The 27391-nt window shown below is 42.5% G+C and overlaps 1 protein-coding gene across 4 annotated transcripts in view; it reads left to right on the top strand.

The window, feature by feature from the left end:
* Positions 1–205: 205 nt before the first annotated feature.
* TRAPPC9 (trafficking protein particle complex subunit 9) overlaps positions 206–27391 on the top strand; it is a 262165-nt gene continuing 234979 nt past the window's right edge. For 2 of the 4 annotated variants that reach the window (XR_014529074.1, XM_083516565.1), the window contains exons 1-9: positions 206–339; positions 2765–3365; positions 14102–14247; positions 14744–14872; positions 15284–15310; positions 15859–15980; positions 18416–18541; positions 22507–22723; positions 25516–25659. Coding sequence is in view for 3 of the 4 variants with exons in the window: in XM_083516565.1 (XP_083372691.1) it covers positions 2782–3365; positions 14102–14247; positions 14744–14872; positions 15284–15310; positions 15859–15980; positions 18416–18541; positions 22507–22723; positions 25516–25659 (1495 nt within the window). In the remaining variant the exon portion in view is untranslated. Of the gene's footprint in view, positions 340–397; positions 510–2764; positions 3366–14101; positions 14248–14743; positions 14873–15283; positions 15311–15858; positions 15981–18415; positions 18542–22506; positions 22724–25515; positions 25660–27391 lie in introns of those variants that run through there. The other 2 variants (XM_083516566.1, XM_083516567.1) reach the window with 2 other exon arrangements.

The following is a 27391-nucleotide window of genomic DNA, read 5'->3' on the forward strand; positions in this document are numbered from 1 at the left end:
CGCGGAGCGTTTCCTCTTTAAGTCAGCGATGGGAGCGGGGAGACGTCTGCCCTTTACAAGTCGCCGGGCGACTCCAACTCCCACCAGCCCTCAGCCTGCGTGGCCAATAGCCGGGCATGACGGGAGTTGTAGTCCCGTGGCCTTACTCCATACGGAGGGGCGGGACTAACTCTCGCATGGGGACTCCTGCGCGTGCGTACTTCGTCTCGGCGCCTAGGCGGCTGCGCAGTCAAGGCCCTCCTTCCCCGCACCGGCGAGTTCCGCTCCCTTCTGCCTGTGGGGCGGGCGCGCTGAGGAAGAGGCCGAGAGGAGGCGGAGCTATTGGGTCGCCCGGGCTGAGTGAGTGAGCCGGAGCCCCCCTCCCTTTATCGCGGTGGGGGAGGGGGAGAGGAGGGGGGAGGGGCCGCTTTCGCCTCACAAACCTTCACCTCCCCCCTTCTCTCACACACAGATATTTTACCTCAGCTTCCCCTTCCCTTCCGTGTGTCCCTCTATCGTGCACCTCTGAGGCAGTTATAATTACGAATTTTTGTTATTATTTTGCTAATGTCATAAAACTAATAATACTGTAATCCTTTCGTGTGTGTGTGTGTGTGTATATATATATATATATATATATATATATATATATATATTAGCGTTCATGTCTGGCTGGGGTTTGCTTTCTCTCCTTCACCGCCCCACGCCCTCCTCTCCCAAAACAGGAGGAAGAGGATTTTTTTTTTCATTTCTAGGAGGGGACCCTTCCCAGTTGGACTAGAGGGGACCCTTCTAGTTGGACTAGATGGGGACCCTTCCCAGCTTTGTTTTCCAGTGGTTTTAGGTGTCCTTCCTCAAGAAAAACCCCCAGGGTCAGTGAGAGAATTTTCAGCAGGTGCAGCTTTTCCTTCTATCCTGGGTGACAAGTCAAAATTCCCTCTCAAACTCTGCCCTCCAGATGTTTTTGGCCTACAACTCCCATGATCCCTATCTAGCAGGACCAGTGGTCAGGGATGATGGGAACTGTAGTCTCAAAACATCTGGAGGGTCGAATTTGAGGAAGCCTGGAGTAGAGCAAGGTTTCCCCAAACTTGGGTCCCCAGCTGTTTTTGGACCACAACTCCCATCATCCCTATCGTGCACCTCTGAGGCTGTTATAATTACAAATAGTTGTTATTATTTTGCTAATGTTAAAACTAATAATACTGTAATCCTTTCATATATATATATATATGTATGTGTGTGTGTGTGTGTATACACACACTAACATTCATGTCTGGCTGGGGCTTGCTTTATCTCCTTCACCGCCCCACGCCCTCCTCTCCCCACACAGGAGGAAAAGGATTTTTATTTTCCACTGCTAGGAGGCGGGGGGTTGGACTAGATGACCCCCTGGGGACCCTTCCCAACTTTGCCTTCCAATGGTTTTAGATGCCCTCCCCCAACCCAATGCCATAGCTGTCAACCTTCCCGTTTTTTTGTGGGAAATTCCCTTATTCCAGCGCCATTTCCCGCTGCTATCCCGGATTGTTAGATATCCCATAGACTGTCCCCAGGACAGGTGAGGCTGCTGACCCCTTATTTTCGAGGCTGCTGATCCCTTATTCTCAAATCTGAAAGTTGACAGCTTTGCACCCCACTCCTCCCTAAAGAAAAACCCCAGGGTCAGTGAGGGAATTTTCAGCGGGCGCAGCTTTCTCTTCTATCCTGGGCGACAAGTCAAAATTCCCTCTATGTTAGTGTAGCGCAGGCTTCCTCAAACTCTGCCCTCCAAACGTTTTTGGCCTACAACCCCAATGATCCCTAGCTAGCAGGACCAGTGGTCAGGGATGATGGGAACTGTAGTCTCAAAACATCTGGAGGACCAAATTTGCGGAAGCCTGGTGTAGGGCAAGGTTTCCCCAAACTTTGGGTCCCCAGCTGTTTTTGGACCACAACTCCCATCATCCCTAGCTAGATAGGACCAATGGTGAGGGATGATGGGAGTTGTAGTCTGAAAACAGCTGGGGAAATCGTGGAGTAGAGACTCAGGTGTCTCCTCTGACCACTTTTCTCCTTTCTGCAGATTGGACACAGTATTATTATTATTATTATTAATAATAATAATAATAATAATACCCCATCCATCTGGCTGGGTTGCCATTTATTTAAGAAGCTCCTTTATTTAAGATATTCCCAGTTATAGGGCTCCCAAAATTTGCCTCAGCAGTTTCTTTCTGCTCCTGGCTTTCTATGTATATAGAACATTCTGTGTCTTTCTGCATCTGAACATTCTATACAAGCAGCAAAGCATACTGTGAGAAATTTATGTTTGGGAGCCAGTGTGGTGTAGTGGTTTGCATGTTGAACTAGGACCTGTGAGACTTGGGTTCAAATTCCCACTCAGTTCAGATCCTGCCTCTCAACCTAACCTATCTCAGGGCTACTGTGGGGATTAAATGAGGACAGGGGAGAAACATTTATTTCACCTTGAGCTTTTTGGAGAAAAGGTAGGATATAAATGAATAAATAAAGATTAAAACACTGTGATGTGTGATAGCCTACTTCATAGCTGTCAACTTTCCCCTTTTCTTTCGAGGAATCCTATTCGGAATAAGGGAATTTCCCTTAAAAAAGGGAAACGTTGACAGCTATGCTACTTAGGATCTGATAACTTACTTAATAAAGCTGAAGTTGACCATGAATTTGAAGAATAGAGCTAATCCTTAATCTATTTGTAATTTCTAAAATGATGGGTACTCCTGCAACAATCTAACAGGAATTTTTTGTTTGTTTGTTTCATTAGTATACGGGTGATGCAAAATGAGCGTCCCTGACTACATGCAGTGTGCAGAAGACCATCAAACTCTACTAGTTGTGGTCCAGCCAGTTGGGATTGTCCCTGAAGAGAGCTTTTTTAAGATCTACAAGCGGATTTCAACCGTGAGTCAGATCAACGTACGCGACTCTCAGCGCATCCTTTACATCCGCTATAGACATCATTACCCACCGGAGAACAATGAATGGGGGGATTTTCAGACGCACCGCAAAGTGGTGGGACTCATAACCATCACAGACTGCTCCTCTGCAAAAGACTGGCCCCAGACCTTTGAAAAATTCCACCTTCAGAAGGAAATATATGGCTCCACACTTTATGATTCTCGGCTATTTGTCTTCGGGCTTCAAGGAGAAATTGCAGAGCAACCTCGTACAGATGTGGCATTTTATCCTAGTTATGATGAATGTGAAAATGTAGAAAAGAGGATAGAAGACTTCATTGAGTCTCTCTTCATTGTATTAGAATCCAAACGTCTTGACAGAGCCACAGATAAGTCTGGAGATAAGATCCCACTCCTCTGTGTTCCTTTTGAAAAAAAGGATTTTGTAGGCCTGGATACAGATAGTAGGTAAGTACCTTCACAAAATACAGATCTAAAATCTCTTGTCTGGCCAGCTAGAGGTACTAGTCCCCTGCTGTAGCTGGGAAAATACTGTCCCTCAAAGCTGCCTTGTTGACAATTTAAAAACAATGAGTAACAGGGTGCTATTGTTAACTGACGTTTGTGAGCATTCTTGATAAACTTGTTTTTGATGTAGATGTAAGCCTGGAGGAAAAAAACTGGCAGAATATTTTGAGGGGAAAAGATCTACCATGGGAAAATTTTTTTTGGGGGGGAAAGGAATAATAATAATAATAATAATAATAATAATAATAATATGCAACTCCTGTTACCCTCCCCCCCCCAGGTTTGTACGGCTGAAATACTTTTTAAGACAAAACTTTGTTTAAATGAAGATTTTATGTAAAATAGTTTACAGCATTTAAGTATGGTAATTTCTTGTGGGTATACACAGGAATGCTATAGATTATCATCTAATACGGTAGACTTACACAACCCTCAAGTCCAAAATGCATTTCTGCACCTAGAAAGTGCTGCCATCTGCATGTGAGAGAGCACACAGGGCATTCCTTTTCTTGTGAATTGCTGCTTGCTCTCTTTGGATGATATTTCATTCGGTTTAGCGATATTAGAAGTATGCATCTCCTGTCCTACTGGTCTGGTCCCTCCTTTGTGGTTGGGCTTTTCACTTTCCCCCTCAAATGACTGATACAGTCTCCCTGCTACAGAAGTAACAGTTTAATTAGGTGCATGTGTACTTCGAATAGAATCCACTCTGTTTAATGGAACTCATCCCCAAGAAAGTGAACATGAAATTGCAGCCTCGGACATTCATACTGGAGGCTGCAGTCCTAGGTATATTTACCTGGGAGTAAGCTCTAGTATTTTTTTGTAAATGAACAAGATTGTTCCATTTTGACTCATTTTGATGGGTATGATGAAAGTACAAAACCAGAGGTGTAGGAGTCTGCCTTGCAGATGGTCTATGACTCTGAAAGTCTCTACTTCCAGTAGTTTTATTTCATTTATGATCTTGCAGTATTTTGTTTAAGTGCCCTATGGCTGTTTACTTCACACACAACAATTATGAAGCTGTTGATCTTTTTATTTGCTCATTCAAAATAGATGTTGTCAATGACATATCCTGGATATTGTGGAATGAGAGAGTACTCAAATACTAATGAGTTGTCACTCTAGTTGGTGGTCTCTCTGATCAGTCCCTAGTCATAGTGAACTTGAAGTCTCACCTCTCTCATCCTAATCCCACCACAACCCCACAGCACCCCCTTTTCAGGACTTATGCCAGTTTACGATCCATCAGGTTTAGCTCAGGCAGCAGGGTCTTGGCTGAACTGAGAGTGAGCTTGCATAGCCCAGCTGGAGATCCCCTGGATCCTAACCCACTTGTCCTGGCAGATCTTGCTATAGGATTGCTCTCTTAATTGTAAAGTCTCTCCCCGCCCCCCCCTTGTTGCACCTTCTTCCATCCCTGGCAATGTGTAATATTTCGCCTGCTTTGTTAGATAATATTTGTGTTTGGTTTGCTATAGTTCTCATCTCTTTTCTGGGAGATCTCAATGTGAATTAATTTTGATAATCTAAGCCAAAATGCTCATATACTGAGTTGTTCTGATTTACCCAGGAAGTAACTTTAGCATTCCATGCTATCCCAAATTGTTCACTCTTTGAATATGGTCTAGGGCAGGGATGGTCAACATTGTGTCCTTCAGATACTGTTTTTCCAGCATCCTTGACCACTCAGGCCTTGCTGACTGTGACTGATTGTAGTTGGAGTCCTGTAACATCCGAAGGGTACCGCACAGGCTACTCCTGGACACCTATGCTATTCCTGGACAGAAGTGAGGGGCAGATGGGGCTTGTCAACCTGGGAAGGTAGCCCGTTTAGGAGAAGGAAAGCTCTGATCCTAAACCTCTGCTACCTTATGGAATATCTTCAGCAAAAGAAAAGGATAAGGAGTAAACCCTAAGGCTAAGGTGTAAACAATCCCTAGACAGTTGGACGGTGCCTTGTATGCCTCCTTCTGGCAACTGCTGCTGGTGACGGATGTATTGCCTTGCTTTCCTTCAGACCACATCAGCAAGGTGGAGGGTGTGGGTGACTTGTTGTCTGGGTAGCCCAAGACCTCCATGCACACCTCCCAGGCTTGCACCCCAGGGTGGTCACTTCATTGCTTCTAATGTAGCAGTTTGACTTCACCCCCTGGAGGCACACTCCATTGTCTCTCAAGACAGATGGATGTCAACAAGAACCAACAGCAGGCTACCCCAGACACCTATGATACACTTAGTAGACATATGTAGATGTATGTACCAGTACAGTAGTACCTCTGGTTGCAAATGGGATCTGTTCCAGAGGCCCGTTCACAACATGAAAAGAACGTAACCCGCAGTGGCGCGTCTGCGCACACGCGGGTTGCAATTCGCCGCTTCTGCATGTGCGTGTGACGTCGTTTTATGCTTCTGCGCATGCGCGAGTGGCGAAACCCGGAAGTAACCCTTTTCGGTACTTCCGGGTCGCCGCGGGATGTAACCTGAAAGAACGTAACATGTAACGGATGTAACATGAGGTATGACTGTATTTAAAAAGCACAGACTTGCAAAGAAAAAGCAGAGGAAAGGAGAACATGTATTTTGAAAGGTGCTGTGTTGTAGCTCAGCATTTGAAAGCCTTATTAATCCCTGTAAACATGTAGTGGTTGATTAAGGTATCACATGTCCCAGAAATAGCTTATGTGTATTTCTAACAGACACATGAATTCTTTTTATTTTCACTGGAATGCTAATAATAATAATATAGTAGGTACATACAGAAATCATATTTCAGGCATCCACAAATAATAGTCTGTTTTCTAATTTCAGGATTCCCCAATAAATGTGAATGATGATTTCCTCCCCCCCCCCAAGTTTTGTGTGTGGCTGTTATATGCAATTGTTTCTTAGAGTTTAAAAAAAATGTATATTTCAGATTTTTAGGTGGTAGTATCGCATTTTAGACCATTGCAGAGAGGTGACTGCAGGTGTTTGAAATTAGTTTTGTAAGTAATGTAGGAAATTGCCTGTAGTAGATTGACATCATTAGATATACTTGAAAATGTTGTACACACAAGTGAGCATATTACCTTCTTGAATTGCAGTTCATCATGCGTGAGGTTCACATCAGATACATAGCTGCCTCATTTATTCTGCAATTCAGGTAGATGTGATTATGGTGGTAGTTATTTGTATTGTGCTTCATTGGTAGCAGATTAGCCAATTTCTTTCTTTTTACATGGGTACATGCTATGGCAAGACCCTTAATGGTGTTGACATAACTGCAGGACAGTCTTTGAGTGTATATTAAAAAAAGAATAGATGCTTAACTTTTGTGGAGTGTTGGAACTAAGGGTGCAATCCTAATACCACTTACCTGGTAGCTGGCTCCATTGAATTCAATGGGATTTACTTCAGATTGGACATGGTTCAGATGCAGTATTCTTCCTCCCCCCTCAGAATACTGGAACCAGTGCTGCTTTAAGTCATTTAAATTGGAGCTTAGAGTTCTGGGCTGTAAAATGTAAAGAAAAGAACCAGTTAAATATAGTCATTTTCAACACTATCTGTTCTCCGTGCCTCTTTTGATTCAATAACATTTCTTACCATTGGGTAGCATCCTGATTCTGCCTAACCAAACTTCTATGCAGTTACCTCTTTTTCAATAATTGTCATTTCTTGCCCATTTAAAATCAATGATGAGAGTCTTAACAAAAGTCTTCAAGTAATGGAATCCATCAAATTTAGTCATATTTGGGGTAGACCCACTAAAGCCAGTGGACAGCAGTTTAGGGAAGCAGTCCTATGCACAAGAAGCCAGCATGAAGCAAGGCAGTGTAATTTAAGCTGGCGTTAAATTACATCAGATCAAACCCTTTTCAGCTTTTCCTTAGCCAGGCAGAAGGGGAACAAGTCTTTAAAATAGTGTTATGTGGTGAGTTGCCAGGTCACATGATTGAGCTGAACAGGCTCCAGCTTAAGTTCCCCCTCCTTTGGTCCTACCCCCTCCATGCCCCCAAAACACCCTGTTTGGGGGGCTTATACCAATTTCTGCTCAGCTGGTGGTTGAGCTTGGATGAGTAAATTACACGAGTGCATCTTCGGCTGAGCTGGGGCAGGGGACTTAACACTGGCTGAGTCTGGCTGAACTTCAGAGCCTCTGCAACCTATGGGGGTTATCCTGGCAGCTCTTGCTGTAGGATCACCCCCTAAGTAATTTTCATCAATTTCCTTGGGTCTGCTCTGACTTAGTTGGATACAACCTAATATTGTTTGTGGTTGGTTAAGAAATTTCAGCTCAGGTCTCCTTTTCCTCCTCTATTCCAGACCTGCCTTCCCTATAAGTGGTATTTAAACACTTGTTGAAAATATAGTCCACAACTGGAAGAATTGTGAAACTAGTTCTGTGAGCTCAAGGGCACTTTAAGCCCTTTATGCATGGACACACAAATAAGACTTCCTGTGAATGGAACTGCTTTTGAAATGAAGGGGAGTTTAAAAAACAGGTTGTGGTATAACTAGGGGAAGAGCTGTTCTTAGTATAGATTCTGCTTCAACTGGCAAACCTGTCTGTCAGCCTAAGCAGGTTTTGGGATCCAACTGCTGTTCATGGTGCTGAAGTAGCGATTAGCTAGACCAGTGTTTCCCAACCGGTGTTCCGCGGCACACTAGTGTGCCGTGAGACGTTGGCTGGTGTGCCGTGGGAGGGAGGCGGGCGAGTCGGGCGGTGAGAGGCGGCGGCGGCGAGGATCCGCGTCGAGCCGGGGGCGGCTCCGCGGTGGTGGTGCCGAGGTTTCTCTCTCCATTCTCCCCTCACACACACACACAGGAAATAACACAGGATCAGCTGACAGGGCCCAGCCAATGGGGCGGCGGCGGGGCAGCGCGTGCAAAAGGGAGGAGCGCGAGACAGCGGACGAGGAGGAGGCCGGCATGTCCGGGCAGCAGCAGCAACAACAGCAGCAGCAACTCCCGGCGACGGCTCCTCAAGCCCCGGGCAACCCTACTCCCTCACCGGCCTCGGCCGCCCTCCTGCTCCACCCGCCGCCGCCTCCCCCGCCGCCGCCGGCCACCTCGGCCCCGCCGCCGCCCCTCCTCCGCCCGCTATCGCCGCCACCACCACAACAGCCGCCACCGCCTCAGCTGCCGCCGTCCCTCAGTCCCTCGCTTTGCTGCCTCCTCCCCCCCCCCAAAGCTTGGAGGTTCCCCGGCAAGGGGGAGGGGGAAAAATTGAAAACTTACACTTTCGTGCGTCCCTCCCGGCGTGACGCTGCGCGCTGACGTCACGGGGCTGTAATGGTGGTGTGCCGCGAGATTTTTTTCATCAAACAAGTGTGCCTTTGCCCAAAAAAGGTTGGGAAACACTGAGCTAGACAACTCATGTTAGTAGATGGCAACACCTGCCTTCTGTTGATATTGAAGATCCATTTGTACTGGAAAGGTTTGCACTGTATTAATTGAGTGTAATCAGAGCTGCTGATCCACGCAGGGTCGTCTAACCAAAATTAAATTACCCAGGAACAGATGGAATTAATTACTCATAAGCTACAATCCTATACACACCTGGAGTAAATCCCATTGAACTCCACCGAACTTACTTGTGAGTAAACAGCTATAAGATTGCACTGTTAACAACTTCTGTGTGCTGAAGCAAAGAAGGGGTTTCCTAACGCATTCACACATCCAGTATTTGGTACGTCACTGAGTAAAGAGTTATACAAAGTATCAATTGTTTATTAAACTTGGTGGCCGTCATTAACAGGTTAGCTTTCAGTTCCCTGAAGGTGATATGTCATTTGTTTTTAGATCAAAAAAGGCCTGTTTATATGATAGGTTATATCCAGAATGTGTGAGCTGAGAAATCTTTTTAAAAAAAGCTTTTAGTATTGTAGGTGGATTTGGAGCAACTGATACATCACTTCTTAAGCTACAAACTGAAAGCCACTCAGCTCCCACAGAACACAGTTTGACACAAAATTAATTACAGTGTCAGGTTGTTGAATTGTAGCTAACATTTTTGGTATTTGCTACTTCTTAGCATTTTGGTGAAATGGTGCACTGATTCAAATGCAGTCATGTGTGCAACATTTTGTTTCATAACTCAAAAGGCATCATCCACCTGTAAACATGTTGATGAAGATCCATTAATTTACAGTTGCTTTGCTCTTCTAATTTGTAATTCTAATGTGCTTTCTAAACATCTCTTTATTAAGTAATCGGTGTGGTTTCCTTCACTTCTTCTGTGTATACATGGCTATTTTATTTCTAATTACTGTGTGTGTTTCTAATTTTTGTTTTGTTCCTTCCTTGTTTCTTTTCTCTCTCTCTCGTACTGCCCTGTGAGTGTGTTTTTGGGTCTCAAAAGGTAGGCTTTTGATCACATTGCATTTTTAAAAATAGCTAGTTTTTGTGCTCTGCCTTCTTCCTTTGCCTCTGTTGCATACTATAGTGTTGCTTTTTGTGTCTTTATTTAACACAGCAATTGACTGTTGCTGCCTGGACTCTTGCTGGAGTTTATCTTTTTGGCATTTTGGGCAAGGCTTTTTTTAAAGTGCTGAGATTTGTCTAAGTTGCCTTCTTGAGTTGGGGGTGGGGAGGGAGTAAGGAGTACTGTTTAAAACATTTTTTTTTTTTTGGGTAGCTCCAGACACCCAGAGCTTGCAGGGTTTGTGTTTGGTTTGATTTAGGATTTTTCACCACCTAAAACTCTACAGCTATTATAATGCTCTTGCATATTCAGTTTCAAGACTGAATAGGTCCTCAGCCATGGAACTTGTTTCTGGCTTTCAAAAGCTATCAACAACTGTAGCCAAGCATGCCATCTTAACTTGATTTTTTGTTGTTGAAATAGTTCTTGTAACATTTAACATGAAAATATTCATTCTTTTTGCATGATTTTCTTTTGCTTGAGAAATTTTAAAGAGATGATAATCTATAATGACTTGTGTTGTCATTTAGGAGTGAACGAAACTGATAATTGTAAATCCAAAAGTACAGTGGCAGCCGTCTGATGTATTTAGTGTATTTTAATTGGGGTGCATTCATAAATTTTCCAGTGTACACCACATCATTTGATTGCAACTACTTTTAAATTGCTCACTGACTAGGCTGATGGATGCAGAACCCACTCAGTGGGCATAATCAAGGGTACAGTGAGTGGAGTCTTGTGAATATATGAGTATAAACTTTTTATATATATAAAAAAAGCTTTCCCTTTTGACATTTATGGCACTGAAGCACATCAAAATGCAAGTGGATATCAGAGGGTGATATCTTCTCCCTGACAATCACTTGCAGACTGATCGCATTAAAAATATCTGGGTTGTTCAGTTTGCACGTTCTTCAAATGTGGGAATAGACTTCCAGTTCAGTTGTAGTCTGACCTAGAGTAAATTATAGTAGTTCACTACCACTTTTTATTTTCTTGTTTAATGTTTCTGTAAGGGTCTGAGGAGAGAAAAAAGAAAGAGGGACAGAAGAAACAATGTTAAGGAACACTCATGAAACTTCATACTTAGTCAAATCATTGTATTGTCTACTCTCTGGCAGTAGAGCTCCAAGGATATTTCACAGCCCTTCTGCCTGATCTACTGTCAACTGGAGATGTTGGAGATTTGAACCGGAAGTTGTTTGGATGTATCCTATCCCTGCCCTAAAGCTAATCCATGCAAAGGATCAACCTTCTTTTCTGCTTAACCCACCAAGAGCTCAGATAGGCACCTTCCAGAATAGCATAACATTTGGCTTCTAGCTCTCCTACACAAGCCATAGGAACATGGGCAGATATATTTTTTAAAAATGAATTATGTGTTGAAGGTTGTGGCTAATGGTGGGTCCTATGCCTATAAAGGCTAAAGATAACTGCCTTGCACTATGGCAGGTTTTGTTAGATATATAAGTCATACCTGTGCAACACTGAACTGTTTAATTAGCTGGTGACAAGAGCTAGATCGCTTGCTTTGCAATGCATAATTAATATTGTATAAAACCTTTCTTGAACGTATTGAAAGCCAGGCTAAAGATAGTGGAAGTCTTGTCAGTCACTTTTCAATTGCTAACATCATGGCAAAATTCTTCCATGAGACTCTGTTCCACATCCTTAGCTAACAAGGGGAAAAAGAAGGATGCATTCTTGTCTGCATTGTTTTCTGATTAAAAGTTTCATATCCAAAGTGTGGTTTCCCTACATGGGTTATATGTTGTTAACTCTTTGCCCCTGGGTGCATTTAATTGCCAGGACTCCTTCCTTGCATTTGCGGAGGTGTCAAAGGCTTCCTCTTCCAGTCACCCAGAGGTCATCTAGAGCACTGTTCTAACTAACTTTGGTCATTCATCCATAAACATGAGCAATAATAGCAAGCGGTTGTTGTTGCTATTGTTTTCAATGATGATTCTACATCCCTGCTTAACAATAAATTTTCACAAGGGGCATATTCAGTAAGTGCTGAAGAGCCGGTAATGTTGACTCTCCCTGCTGACTTGTATCCATGTGGTCCAAGGCCAAGGCAAAGGGCCCTTCCGTAGAGATAAAAGCGGGAGATGCTCTGTCTGTGTGTCGTGGACATGGGAGTAGATAGCTGAAGTTGGTTGGGAAGAATGCCAGGACAGAGAAGGTTGCTGCTCACATTGGAAAGGCGGTAGGTTGCTCCTGCCTATAAATTACATGCTTATAAATGAAATGGTGCTCAGACCATTTTGTAAAGAGCAAAGCAGCTTCTGGAGGGTGGAGGAGTTTAGAGTGGTCTTCCATGACAAGACTTCCACAGAACTAGAGTCACTACAAAAAATAAAATGAAAAAAGTATAGATTATTATTATTATTATTATTATTATTATTATTATTATTATCAAATGCTACTGGCTATTTTCTGTTTTTATTGCACCTATGGGAATTTAGTATTACAAATATTGCAGGGGCATCAACTTTCCACCTTATAATAGCTGAATGTTAAAATGTGGTTATTTAGGGTGCAGGCAGCAACATACGGCGATAAAATTTTATTGAATGTTTTAACAGCACTGTTTTTCCTAAATGCACTGAAACACATTTTTAGAAGTTTGTTTTTTTATTACTTATTCATATCTCATAAAATGTATACAGTTTAGCTATTACTTTTCTTTATGCTGTATTTACTAATGTTTTGTCTTAAAACACAAGCATACATCTTTTCAAACATACCACTGTCATGCAGGGCATATGAAACGATCTTTTAATTAGCTGAAAATCTTCTACTGAGATTGGACTTGAGTTCTAGAAAAACTGTTTTTGTATGCACAAAACTTAATGGGTCTTGAAGTAAAAAAATGCATAGTTTCATTACTGTTCTGTATGCATTAGTTTCTAAATATTCTGTAGAGGATTTGTTGAAGAAATCCCACTTTATTGGCTATGGGAACAATCCTGTGCACAAAAACTGTCATAAAGCAAGCTGGTATATGTTAAATTGGCATAAAGTTATACCTGATCCAAACTCCATTGAGCAGCTGGACTACTGCTGCAGCTCTGCCTATGCCTGGCAGAGGAAAAACAAGTCTTTAAAATAGTATTTTACTCTGGCTTGCAAGGCCACATGACAAAGCTGAATGGTTTTATGATCCAGCCTAAATCCCCACTGTCTGGTCTTGCCCCCTGCCATGCTCCCATAGTGTCTGTTTTCTCGGGGGTGGGGGTGGGGACTTACATTGGTTTTGGCTCTTCATTGAGATAATTGCTTTTAATGAAATTACTTCCTTGCTGATATCTATTAATACTTTTAAATCTTCAGAGAGGTTGAGTTTCAAATATCTTGCCATTCTGAAATTCTACGTTCTTCACATGTAATATAGTCTTGCAGTTCCTCTCAAGCTGTGGAGCTAAGTTAATGCACAAAAAGTTCTGCTTTTGCTTTGCTCTGTTTATAACCTGATAGTACCGCAAATCATAAACTATTCCGTTTCACTAAAGTAAAAAATAATTAAGCAGCTAGTGTCATCTGTCTCTATCAAAAGATTCCATAACTATTAAACCACACTGAGAGGTTGTAGTGCAGGAGCCCATGGGTGGCTTTTGTGGAATCTCTGCCATAGATGTGTAGTTTTAATTTAGCGAAAGTTCTTCATTGATCTTGGAAATTCTATCTGACTGCCTCTTTGAATTTGCATAAGCAGTGCTCAGCTGCCTCACCCTAGCAGAACACCTTCACTAGTCAAGCACTTTCGTGATGTCAGGTCAGCTAGTGGCATAAAAAAAGAATGGGACAGACACAGAGGAAAGTGAAGAGGTCAGAGGATAAGGAGAGGCATGTACGTTCTTTGGGTGATGGTTGCCAGCACTCAAGATAGCTTCCACTGATACAACTATTGCTAGTGTTGCATATACAGAATGTGGTTTTGCTTCCAAATGTGATTTATTTTATTATTATTATAGTTGCTATCTTTGTTTTTATTTAGCCTTTTACATTGATGGCTGAAACAGGTCTGTCTGCTCATTGGTGAGCAGAAACGGCTATTTATTTCATCAGCTTTGATATCTCACGGTTGTATCCAGAGGTCAGGGAGCACAGGGTGGCTAAAGACATAAATATTGTTGCAAAAAAAATATACCTGTACATGATGCATAAATTGATAGAGAAATGTTAAAGCAAATAAATCTAATGCCTTCTGGTATACTGAGGTCAACGAAGCTAATCGATCTCTGTATATTCTGTGTTCTAGACATTATAAGAAGCGATGCCAGGGTCGTATGCGGAAGCATGTCGGTGACCTATGTCTGCAAGCCGGGATGTTGCAAGATTCCCTCGTACACTACCACATGGCAGTGGAACTTCTCCGTTCTGTGAATGACTTTTTGTGGCTTGGAGGTGGGCAAAATGAGTAACAAAACATAACTGTTTTTAGAAAGCTTTCTTGACCCAGGTTGCAATCTGATTAAATTATATTTGGAGCAGATCCATTGAGATCAGTGGATACACGATTTATATCCACTTTCTGCCTTTACCTGCTACAGCTTAGATGGAAATTAATTCATGTTTTAAGTCTTGGTAATGAAACAGAAGTGACCTTAACATCCATAATAAATCCGTAACAAATTGTGATCCACAGGGCTGGGTACGGTAGTGCACAGCAAGGGATTTCACACACCCTGCCTATGAAAGGAATGGTGGATTTTAAGGCTGCTTTGGCAGTGCTTTGAGATAACCACCACCACAACAAATTTTATTATTTATAACCCCACCCATCTGGGTTTCTATTGGCCTGGGCCAGCCTTAGTACCTGCCTATATTTCTTATACAATTGAAATCACATGAGTAGGCTTGAGAGATTGCTGCCACTTAAAATACTGTTTTTAATCTGTAGCTGCTCTTGAAGGATTATGTTCCGCCTCAGTTATCTATCATTATCCTGGAGGCACAGGTGGTAAAGTTGGTGCAAGAAGAGCACAAGGAAGTTCACTTTCTGCAGAGGCAGGCAACAGGCACAGACCAGGTAAGCAATATACTTGCTTTTCTTGGAGGATTTCCTCCCTAGTATGTTTGGCAATTAAGTATTTGGCAGGCTCTGGTATTTCCCCTAGACATCAACAACCATCATGGCATGATGGGAGTTGTTGTCCACTGCCATTGGTAGGTTGACCACTCCTGATGTAAACAGACAATGCTAAGCTAAATGACCCAAGGGTCTAACTTGGTAGCTTGTGTAGAGTCATCTGTCAGGCTGTAGGAAAGTATGTGATAAGAAAGTTTATCAAAACCACTTGGCAGCTGTTTGTTTCAATGTCAGTAATGGGGTTTTCTCAGAATTCTGTAGCTGTTTGGTATGTTTTCAAATATATTTAATAGCTTGGGGGTTTTTTTGGAAATAAAGAAGGTTAATGTTGTCACTTTGATTTTCCTTTAGGGGCACAAGAAGTTCTTATTGATCCAGGTATACTGTCTTATTAATCTGCTGTGTCAATATATATATTTGTGTTAATTGTTTTCTAGTTCCTATATGTTGTTCCTAGAGTTCTTTTTTTTTTGTAAATAGTAGTTTCTACTTCATATAATCTTTAAATCATTTTTTAAATTTTCCTTTGGAGAACAGGCAAATTCATTTAAAATGTTGCATATCATTAAGTGGCATTTCCTTTTTTCCTTATTATGTAGATAAAATAATACAGCACTAGTTTGTCAATTTTGCCAGAGATTATTTTATGTATGCTTATGTTATCAAAATAAGATATAATTTTCAACTTTTTGTGCAATTAAAAAAAGAAAGAAATTTAATTCTGTGACAGTGAATCAGCAAACTGATTCTTATTTACATTCTAAAATTTTTAAAAGGTTTGTTCATTGCTAAAACTTAGTATTGGTAGATTTAATTTGTCTTGAAAGGCTTTCCTGAAACATTTTTTGGTCTGCTTTGCTCTTACCCGGGTGTCATTAACTGGCAGCCATTGTTAATTTGAAATTTCCTGCTTTCCTCCAATGCAGGAGCCCTCACGTCAAATGGCATTAATGCAGATACCAGTACTGAAATAGGACGGGCCAAGAACTGCCTTAGCCCTGAAGACATCATAGATAAATACAAAGAGGCCATTTCTTACTACAGCAAGGTGATGTTGCTACATTATAAGAGATTTTGATGTGTGAAATAAAGGCAGACAGCTTCATTTTGAGTGGCACCTCTGGTAGTGGGCACATGATTTCCTGTAAGAGTGTACAGTACTTCTGATGGGCATACAAGATAGTGTTGATGCTGTCGAGCTGCTAACTCTATAAACTAGCACCTATATATGTGGCTGCTGAGGTTTCCTAGAAAATGGCTTTTTATAGTTTAAATTGTGGTTTTTAGAGTAGAATGCTAGGCTTATGCACCAAGCAAAGGTGAACTCATGCTTACCTTGATATTTTTAGAGGGTTTCCACTACTTTCAGATATAGCAATGAAATTATGGTTTATCATTGCGTGAAGATTTATTTCAGGGGTCAGCAAACCTTTTCAGCAGGGGGCTGGTCCACTGTCCCTCAGACCTTGTGGGGGGCAGGGCTATATTTTGGAGAGAAAAAAATGATGCCAGAGCACCACGAGCCCCATTGGCTGCTTACCTGTGTCTTGTGAGCTGCAGGGGCTGGTGGCAGCAGCGGAGGGACGATGAGTGGCGCGCAAAAAAGGCTCCGGAGAGGGGCTGCTTAAAATGGCAGCTGCTTGAGCGCTGCTGCTGCTGGCACCAATAAAGCCCAGCCCCCTTCCTCCTCTAGGCAGGGCGGGGAGAAGCCAGGAGGAGGGAGGGAGGAGGCGCCGGCGCTGCCTGAGGGAGAGGGAGGGAGAGGGAAAGAACGTGTGCACTGGCAAGCCATGCAGTGAATCCCGGACCGTCCATGGGCCGGATCCAGAAGGCAATGGGGCCTGATCTGGCCTGCGGACCTTAGTTTGCTGGCCCATGATTTGTCAGATACCTTTCACTTTTCCAGGATGGAGAAAACTTTCACTTCTGCTTTAACTAACTATGGTTAGTTAAATCTGGAGTGGACAAAGTGGGAATAGCCTTAGCTACGGTTTAGCAAAATAAGCCAACTTTAAACTGGTTTATGATCCTGGCTTGTTCCAGTAAGTCATTGGTGGGAAGCCTTCTGCCTATGAGCCTAATTAGGTCCACCAAGCCTTGGAGGTTGACTCCCTAGGTGGTTTTGGGGGAAACCATGCAATCTTTTTCGTATGAGGTCAGGCCTTGGAAAGTTCAAGGAAGTATTTTCCTTTGCAGCCACAGCTTGAATTTAAGCCACAGATGCAAAGGAATAACTGTGGCTGCAAAGGAGTACTGTTCCTTTGCAGCTGTACTTGGGACTTTAAATTCCTGACATCATATGAAGTCAGGTGAGAGATAGGTGGGTGGCCCTGTTCATCTCTCAGTGCCCTCCAGAGGGTTGGTTACTGCTGGATCCAATTCACCCTTGCTGCAGGAAACCTTAATTAGACTATCCATATTTTATGGTTTGGACATAACTGAAATTAGAAGTAAAAACTTCTTTTTCTTGATACTGTGCTGAAGAATGAAGGAGGTGAGAGATCAAAGCTCATTTATGTAACAATAAAACCATAGCCTTGTTTCTGAATGCAGTCACTGTGTTTTATTTTACAGTGGTGCCTCGCAAGACGAAAATAATTCGTTCTGCGAGTCTTTTCGCCTTGCGATGTTTTTTGTCTTGCGAAGCACAGTCCGTTGCAACTGCGCCTCTTCAAGCGGCTTTTAAAAAAAAGCGCAAGACGTTTTCGTATTGCGAAGCAAGCCCATAGGGAAATTCGTCTAGCGAAGCAACGCAAAACCGAAAAACCCTTTCGTCTAGCGAGTTTTTCGTCTTGCGAGGCATTCGTCTTGCGGGGCACCACTGTAACTGAAAAAGGCCTCTGAAGGAAATGCAGATCGTTGCATTGCAGTTTTGGCCCCACACTTTGCAACTCTTGCTAAATTTGTGAACTTGGTTCAAATGATTTGGAAATACTACTTTTCTCTCTCCAGAAGCTCCAACCACATTTGTTGTTACAAATAGCAGCATTTTTTTTTTACTTTCTCCTTGTATGTAGATTCTCTCAGTTTAACTAAGTTAAAAACGGCAAAGAAAATAACACAAAATGGACCCCCCTGGTATTCATCCAGCTGGAAAAGCTTGTTGAAACAAAAATGTCTTTAGTTTGTTATTGTTTTCCAGAAAGTAGGCTCAGAGGGACTGCTGTGCCACAGAACAGAGGCAGCCATGGTGAAAGACCTGCTCCAAGATGCTGTGGAGCAGGTTTCTGATATGTTTGGAATTTGAAGGAGAAGCTCTACTGCAGACTGTAGTGAATTCTCAGCATAAAGGGATAATTAGTCCCTTTCCCAAATGATTTGTTTTGAATGCAGGTGTTTCTTGGTTCAGTTTCCTGCATGAAACCCTGGAGAGCAGGATGGACCAATGGTCTGATACTGAGTCCGTTGGTCCTCCTGTCTGCCAAATATTTTTGGTACATCACTTAATAATATTTCTATCCTCTATATGTTCTTGTTTTATAGTACAAGAATGCTGGTGTAATTGAGTTGGAAGCCTGTGTGAAGGCTGTGAGAGTGTTGGCAATACAGAAAAGAAGCATGGAGGCTTCTGAATTTCTTCAGAATGCTGTTTATATTAATCTCCGTCAGGTGAGTACACTCTTTATCTTTCAACTAAGAATGGATTGACTTGGTTTTTTGAACTCCCCCCCCCCCCCGATTAGCATCAGTGCTGAACACTCTCCTTTGTTCCTCTCCAACCTTCAACTGCCACTTTAGTGCAGTGGGAGGAATTTTTCACGTTACGTTGAATATTCTGTCATTTCAACTTGCCAGATAGGATGAGTCTCCTCTGTCCCCACCCCTTGTGTTCTTCTGGGGTGTCTACTGACCCCCTCCCTGGAGCCTGTTGTTTTTGGAGGGCAGGGCATGCATGGCAGAAGAACAGGGGAGAAAGTCCCACTGTGCAAATGCAAGTCCTTGCATAGGGTTCCTGTTGACAGAACTCATTAGGTGAATTTGTTTCTGGCTTGTATGAAGCCAGAGTTCCAGTTACATCCATACTGGGAATTGCGGCTTATTGTGAGTTAACAAGCAAGGATGATAAGCGGGGAAATGCTTAATGTCGTTTATCAAGCAAGGATAATCTTGACTTGTTTCCTGAAATTAAGCCAGAGTTTGTATGTATTGGTAACACTTGCTTAATACAAGCCAGACGCAAAGCACTGAAGTGGTGCTTGAGGAGAGGAGGGCTTGGCCTTGACGAATTGTTCCCTGCTTGATAAATCAAGCTTTATGAAGCCAGCAACGATAATTTAAATTGAGCCATTGTTTGATAATTTCTATAACCCTACATTTGAAGACTCAGTGCCATTTCAGATAAAACCAGTTCAACTGAGAATCCAGTGAAAAGGGATTTAGTCTGGAGAAGCTTGAGCATAATTATGCATAATTGAAATGTGCATTAGGGAAGAAACTTAACTATTGTGCCATTATTGAAATACCTTAGTAGTTCTACTCCACTGTATGGTTTCCTATAAGGTACATTACAACTGTTGGACCCATTCCAGAAATGAGTGGAGTTGTGAATGCGCAGAAGCCAAGTGCTTTGTTTTGATGGGGTGGGTGTAATATTGTTCTTTAAGGTAGCTGAAATGGAGGACTTGCAGCAGAATTGACTGAATTTTGGGGGAAATGGTTATAGAGAAGACAAAGCAGTGAATATTTCCAAATATTTGGTAATATCAGTTTATGGTGTCTATTGAATATGAATGTGATCAACCAAGTGTTGAGGTGGATAGCTCATGGTTCTGACAGTGCCAAGGTTGCAGGTTTGATGCTGGTAAGGGACAGCTGCATATTCTTGCATTGTAGGGGGTTGGACTAGATGATCCTCAGGGTCCCTTCCAACTCTGATTCTATAATAGTTATCCCTAGGCTATTGTCTTTAGAGGAATTTTGAGTGGAACATCACACCACTCACTTTCCCTTTCTGAGCATTTGTCATTTAAGGTGTTGTACTGCTCTCATTTTATTTTCTTCAGACAAAATATTTCTCTAGAGGGTTGGGGGAAATGTCAACAGCGGTTGCGGCAGGCTTTCGTTATGCTTATGTTGTATATTTTTCACTAGGGGTCAGCAGTGTAACACTGTAGGAATTGGTTATTGCTGTGGCTGGAATAGTGCCAGTATAAAGTCTTACTGCTTAACAGCCTCTTGAGTTAGCCAAGCAAAGGATTTTTCTCTTGCAGGTTTATTTCTGTCTTAAAATATTCCAGTCAAACAACAGAAATAATGAGCCCTGATGGGATTTGATATAACAAACAGAATTTGTATTGTGGGTTTGTGGTATTTGATGCCTTCAAGATTCTTGTTGCTCATTGCCCAAGTTGGGTACCCAGTTAGACTATTTGCTGAACAATTTATGAAGTTAGAACTCTTACGTATGTAGAGAATTGAAATGCCACCTGGCTTTTCCTCCTTAATTTCCTGGGAATATGTGATTGGGATCACTTTCTTTTGCATGTTTATGATGTTGCTGTCTTTTGCTTAGGAGCTAAAACATATTATCTTACTTCTGTATAGGAGTTGTTGTTTTTTAAAGCAACTGTCGGCTAGTACTCACCATCAACATTAAAAATTCAGTTCTCAGAGTACCATACAGTCCTGGATTCAAAGAGCTGGCTAGCATCAGATAAGGTGCTTGTGCGAGCCAAGTGAATTGTTTTGCTAGCTTTTCCCTCCACTCACTTGAACTCTGTGCTGCTCACTGTCTATCTGAAGAAGTGTGCATGCACACAAAAGCTCATACCAATAACAAACTTAGCTGGTCTCTAAGGTGCTACTGGAAGGATTTTTTAAATTTTGTTTCGACTGCAGCAGACCAACACGGCTACCTACCTGTAACTAGAACTGCTCACTAACTGCTTTTGAAACTCATGTCAGCTTCATAAGCAGGTTGCCATGTGGTGTGGGGGCTGCTGTATGAGCAATCCTAAAGCATTTTAGGATTATGGAACTAGTCAAATAGTTCAGTCATTTCTGGAATGGATCAAATAGTTCTAATGTACCTTATAGGAAATCATACAGTGGAGTAGCACTATTAAGTTATTTCAATAATGGCACAATAGTTACGTTTCTTCCCATGTGCCCTGACAATGCACATTTCAATTGTGCATATTTGTGATCTAGCTTCTCCAGGATAAATCCCTTTTTACTGGATTCTCAGTTGAACTGGTTTTATCTGAAATGGCACTGTTTGAATCTTCAAATGTAGGGTTATAGAAAGCCTTCTTTACACCACTATAAAACTGCATCTATGATACCTTAGCTATTATAGGAAATTTTATATGCACATGTTGGATTAAAATTATCTTAAATATTTCTACAAGTGCTAATATCAAGTCTTTAGGAACCCAAAACATCATTTTTTCTGTTGTACTATGATAGTATTCTGTTTTTCCAGGAGTCTGTTAGAATCCAGCCAATCTTTTGTTGCTGTTGTTGAGATTTTCAGTTACAGATAGGTAGCCGTGTTGGTCTGCCATAGTCAAAATAAAAAAAAATCCTTCCTGTAGCACCTTAAAGACCAACTAACCTTCCTGTAGCACCTTAAAGACCAACTAAGTTAGTTCTTGGTATAAGCTTTCGTGTGCATGCACACTTCTTCAGATACACTGAAACAGAAGTCAACAGGCTCATCTCAGCTATCTGCCAATCTCCCATTCCCACCACCCTTCTGAGTAATACCCCTCCCCACCTTCTCACTATATAGAAGGATCTGGCAACTTCTGTTTCAGTGTATCTGAAGAAGTGTGCATGCACACGAAAGCTTATACCAAGAACTAACTTAGTTGGTCTTTAAGGTGCTACAGGAAGGAATTTTTTTATTTTGAGATTTTCAGGGCAGTGTCTTGCAATGCTTTATATCGACTTCAGATGAATTCTTTGCATTTATTATTTCCTTGGTGCATCCTGCCTTTCTAGCTCAGCACTTGAGCCACCTGAAGTGGCCAGCATGTTAAAAATACAATGACCACATACTGAAAACAGGTTGTTTTGGGCATGGCAGTTGACCATCAAAACCAATACTTGTAATAGAACAGAGCTAGCAAAATCAACCAACAATATACTGACAGTTTTGGGAAATACAGGCTATGGGGGTGTGTGGAATACATTGGTTCTCAGTCAAGGATTTCTTTGTATTCTCTTTCATGGCTAACCAGCAAAATACATACATTCCTGCAAGGGAGAACTGCATACTTTAGCAGCAGGAGGTTTCAGATTATTTAACACTACAGCTGCTCACACTATCAAAGAAGAAAGCTGCTTTTGGATTATAATGCAGTATAAGTAGCTGTGATTTATCTCCGGGATGCATGCATTTCTCTAGAGTCTAGTTGGTCATTATTTTATGTTTTATTACTGTCCAACTGCCGTTTCATTGCTTTTCCCTTTAGGATGTCACTTTGCACACCTTTTAGGTTTGGACCCATTTCTTTTTTCTTGCCTTTTTATAAAACTGTGTAGCTGTCTGCCCGCTTGTATGTATGATATGTCAGCAGGTTTCAGAAGAACCTTTTAATGAATAAACTTTTTTTCTCCCCCCCGCCCAGCTTTCTGAAGAAGAAAAAATTCAGCGTTATAGCATTCTTTCTGAGCTTTATGAGCGCATTGGATTTCACCGCAAATCTGCTTTCTTCAAGCGTGTGGCAGCAATGCAGTGTGTGGCACCAAGCATAACAGAGCCAGGGTGGAGAGCCTGCTATAAGCTGCTTCTGGAGACCCTTCCTGGTTACAGTCTATCTCTGGATCCTAAGGATTTCAGCAAAGGTACAGATTATTTGCAGACACCCCCCTGCCCTTAAAAAATCCCCCTCAAAACCCTCATTGTCTTGCTTGCATCAAGCATAGCAAATAAATGTACAGAAGTCAGAAGACTGAAGTTTGAATTGGAGGCAGACATTCTAAGCAGTCAGCTCCTCAAATTTACACGTACACAGTCATGAGACAAAGCCAGGCAATAAAATGCAAACTGTAAAGCAGATTGTTCTGGTTTTCTTCTTCTTTTCGTTACCTGTGATAGCCCTATGCTGCACAGAAACCTTGGTGGTTATTGTTTAAATGTTTATGTGTTAAATACTGGCAGAGGTGCTACTTCAGGTTTTATAGAGGGGAGAGGGCAAACATGTTTTTGTGGAGATGGGGAAGATTCACAATAAGGTCTGCTCTTGAATATGTTCAGGCTGAAAGTATATTCTTACAAATGCACTGTGTCTTCTCTCCGCCAAGCAATGGCCAGAGCGCATGGGGCTACAGGCACACACACAGGGTCTGTGCCCCTTTGGAGAATAGAAGAAATGGTGGAGACTGCCGTGCTTTAAGAAATAGGGTTTATTCGCCCATTTACACCTTTGGTTTGCATGGAGGGAGTCTAGATCTTACAGCATGACCCAAAGCATTGCAGACAACCTCCCCTCTTCCCCACAAAGATGGATCTCAGCCGTACTTCCTCCGCCTGCCCAGAAACCCTTGCTTCAAACCTCCCTTTTCCTGCCCCCTCAAACACACACCCCACCACCTTGGTGACATCTCACCTCCCAGGCTAAAGGATTCCTCTCCACAGTGGCCCACCTTTGTTCCCTTAATGGCCCTAGCTAGGCCAGGCTGGTTTGCATAAGCCAGCCCAGGAATTCCCTGTACAGTGGTACCTCGCAAGACGAAAAACGCGGAAGACGAAAGAGTTTTCCGTTTTTTGAGTCGTTCCGCAAGACGAATTTCCCTATGGGCTTGCTTCGCAAGACGAAACTTCTTGCGAGTTCTTGCGAGTTTGTTTCCTTTTTCTTAAAGCCGCTAAGCCGTTAATAGCCGCTAAGCCGCTAATAGCCGCTAATAGCCGTGCTTCGCAAGACGAAAAAACCGCAAGACGAAGAGACTCACGGAACGGATTAATTTCGTCTTGTGAGGCACCACTGTATTCCCTGTCTGGCACAATTCTGTACTTTAATCCGTATACCAATTAATCAGAATCCTAGTATTTATGCATTCCTAGTGTTTAGGGGGAACTCCCCCCAGTTCTAAAACACTGCTTTAAAAATACCAGTTTATATTGAGAACATTTGTCATAAGGTAAAGGTAAAGGGACCCCTGACCATTAGGTCCAGTCATGACTGACTCTGGGGTTGCGGCGCTCATCTTGCTTTATTGGCCGAGGGAGCCAGCGTACAGCTTCCGGGTCATGTGGCCAACATGACTAAGGCACTTCTGGTGAACCAGAGCAATGCACGGAAACGCCGTTTATCTTCCCGCTGGAGTGGTACCTATTTATCTACTTGCACTTTGACATGCTTTTGAACTGCTAGGTTGGCAGGAGCAGGGACCGAGCAATGGGAACTCACCCTGTCGCGGGTATTCGAACCACCGACCTTCTGATCAGCAAGTCCTAGGCTCTGTGGTTTAACCCACAGCGCCACCCGCATAGTTATTTTTAAATTCCTCATAAAATCTAAAGAAGCAGGTACTCCTGAGGAAGAATCACATGTGAAGTGGTGGGAAGGATACAGCCACTGTCAATCTTCAGTTGTAGTCCTGAATTATAATAGGATATGATCCACACTGTAGTTTCTGAAAGTGTTGCAAATGCATATAATAAAATTATATACCACATTACATACCAGCTAATATTAATAGCTTCATGAAAGCTGCAGGTAGTTTTTAAACACGTATATTATAGAAAGAGTTGCATTCAGCTAACATTTAATCAGAGTAGGCTAACTGAAATTAATAGGCCTAAGGTAGTCATGGCTATTAACTTCAGTGGGTATACTCTGAGTAACAGTTAGCTGAACACAACCCCAAGTCTCTTTACATTTGGGGAACATTAGCTTCCATATTTCATATTTTATTCAAATATGTGAGTATGGCATTCAAACCTTGACAGGACTTATTTCTACATAATTTCTTTTTTTGATTGTAACTAATGTGAGGTAATTAATTTTAAGTCCAGTTTTCGGAGGATAATGATAAAAGTGATTTATGTTTAGCCTGAGTGCCTAAATTTAAGTGTGGATGATGCAGTAATGAGAGGATTTGAGAGAAAATGTATCTTGGATTTGAAGAACATTAATAAACATCTGAGTGATTATGATGATTTGTGTTCAGTGCTACAGTATAATTTAGTTGATGAAATGGAAAATATTAATTTGATTTTTCCAGATGGCAGTAAGATTTTACTGCGTAGCAGAAGAGGCACTATTCAGTGGTATAGTGAAAATGTGAAGGTTTGTGCATAGGCTTTGAGATTTTCAGGGGCCTTGGGCCCAGTAAAAACTGAAGGGGCCTTACACTAGGAGCAGTGTTATTGTGTAGGCATGGGATCTTGGCACTGAAGGTCTTTTTGAGAGGGCATTAAATAAGTTATCCTTTATTAACTACCCTAGTCTGCAGCGTGGCTTTTAAAAATTTATGTCATGGGACGGTTGTCTTGGGAAGTAGGTCTAGCATAATGCTGAGCCTTAGAGCTAGTAGCCTTGTAAAATTCAGCATCGAATGAATTTCGTGATGGTATTGATTGCTTCTCACTTTCGAGATTTATTGCAGTAAACATTCCCGGTTTTGTTTTTAAGGAACTCACCGTGGCTGGGCTGCCGTGCAGATGCGTTTGCTTCACGAGTTGGTGTATGCTTCAAGAAGAATGGGAAACCCAGCGCTTTCTGTCCGACATTTGTCTTTTCTCTTGCAAACCATGCTGGATTTTCTTTCTGATCAGGGTATGTTTTTTAAAAAATAAAAATAAAATTACAAATATATTTTCTGTAACCAATTTATATAGATGTTACTAAAGGAGAGGCTCCTTTAGACATGCTAAGTGGGATTCCTGACTTCTGTTGATTGAGCAGCAGACTCCCAATTCTTGTTTCCTTCCCTACCAAGTTATATCACAAAGAGCTTTTGAAAATCCTCTTAATCTAAAAATGGACAAATCACAGCAGGTTTGAAACAGGTAAACTGGCATTCTTTCTGGACTGAAGTTGTTGTTTCAATACATTGTCAAGTTGTCTCAAGGATTGCCTACTTCTGTCAGAATCTGAATATGTGTTTTAACATCCTTCTGGACCATCTTGAGGGGCTGGGAGCTGGGGGCACTGTCATACAGTGGTGGGGGGGGGATGAGTGTTCAGACCCCTGGGCTCTCACCTGTGGGGTGCCTCAGGGTTCTGTCCTCTCCCCCATGCTTTTCAACATTTACATGCAGCCACTGGGAGAGATCATCAGGAGGTTTGGGCTGGGTGTTCATCAGTACGCGGATGATACCCAGCTCTACCTCTCTTTTAAATCAGAACCAGTAAAGGCGGTGAAGGTCCTGTGTGAGTGTCTGGAAGCGGTTGGAGGATGGATGGCGGCAAACAGATTGAGGTTGAATCCTGACAAGACAGAAGTACTTTTTGGGGGGGACAGGAGGCGGGCAGGTGTGGAGGATTCCCTGGTCCTGAATGGGGTAACTGTGCCCCTGAAGGACCAGGTGCGCAGCCTGGGAGTCATTTTGGACTCACAGCTGTCCATGGAGGCACAGGCTAAATCTGTATCCAGGGCAGCTGTTTACCAGCTCCATCTGGTACGTAGGCTGAGACCCTATCTGCCTGCAGACTGTCTCGCCAGAGTGGTACATGCTCTGGTTATCTCCCGCTTGGATTACTGCAATGCGCTCTACGTGGGGCTACCTTTGAAAGTGACCTGGAAACTACAACTAATCCAGAATGCGGCAGCTAGACTGGTGACTGGAAGCGGCCGCCGAGACCATATAACACCGGTCTTGAAAGACCTACATTGGCTCCCAGTACGTTTCCGAGCACAATTCAAAGTGTTGGTGCTGACCTTTAAAGCCCTAAATGGCCTCGGTCCAGTATATCTGAAGGAGCGTCTCCTCCCCCATCGTTCTGCCCGGACGCTGAGGTCCAGCTCCGAGGGCCTTCTGGCGGTTCCCTCACTGCAAGAGGCCAAGTTACAGGGAACCAGGCAGAGGGCCTTCTCGGTAGTGGCACCCACCCTGTGGAACGCCCTACCATCAGATGTCAAAGCGATAAACATCTACCTGACATTCAGAAGACATCTGAAGGCAGCCCTGTTCAAGGAAGTTTTTAATATGTGACATTTTAGTGTATCTTTCATCTTTGTTGGAAGCCGCCCAGAGTGGCTGGGGAGGCCCAGCCAGATGGGCGGGGTACAAATAAATTATTATTATTATTATTATTATTATTATTATTATTATTATTATTATTTATTAATTAAGATCTTCTGGGGAAGACCTTCTCCAAACAGTGCAATCTACAGAGGTTAGGTGGACAGGCATCAAAGCCTGGCTCTTTTTAGTTGCGTCATGTCAGCTTTGGAAAGCCCTGTCATATATTGCCAGGTCTGTAAAAATGTTTTTATTGTTCCACTGACTGCTGCTTTTGGAATCTTCAGTATTTTGCTTGTGTGTGTTTTAACTACTATTGGTTC

The sequence above is a fragment of the Podarcis liolepis genome, assembly GCF_965112155.1.
Source record: "Podarcis liolepis genome assembly, chromosome: 8".
Taxonomy (NCBI): domain Eukaryota; kingdom Metazoa; phylum Chordata; class Lepidosauria; order Squamata; family Lacertidae; genus Podarcis; species Podarcis liolepis.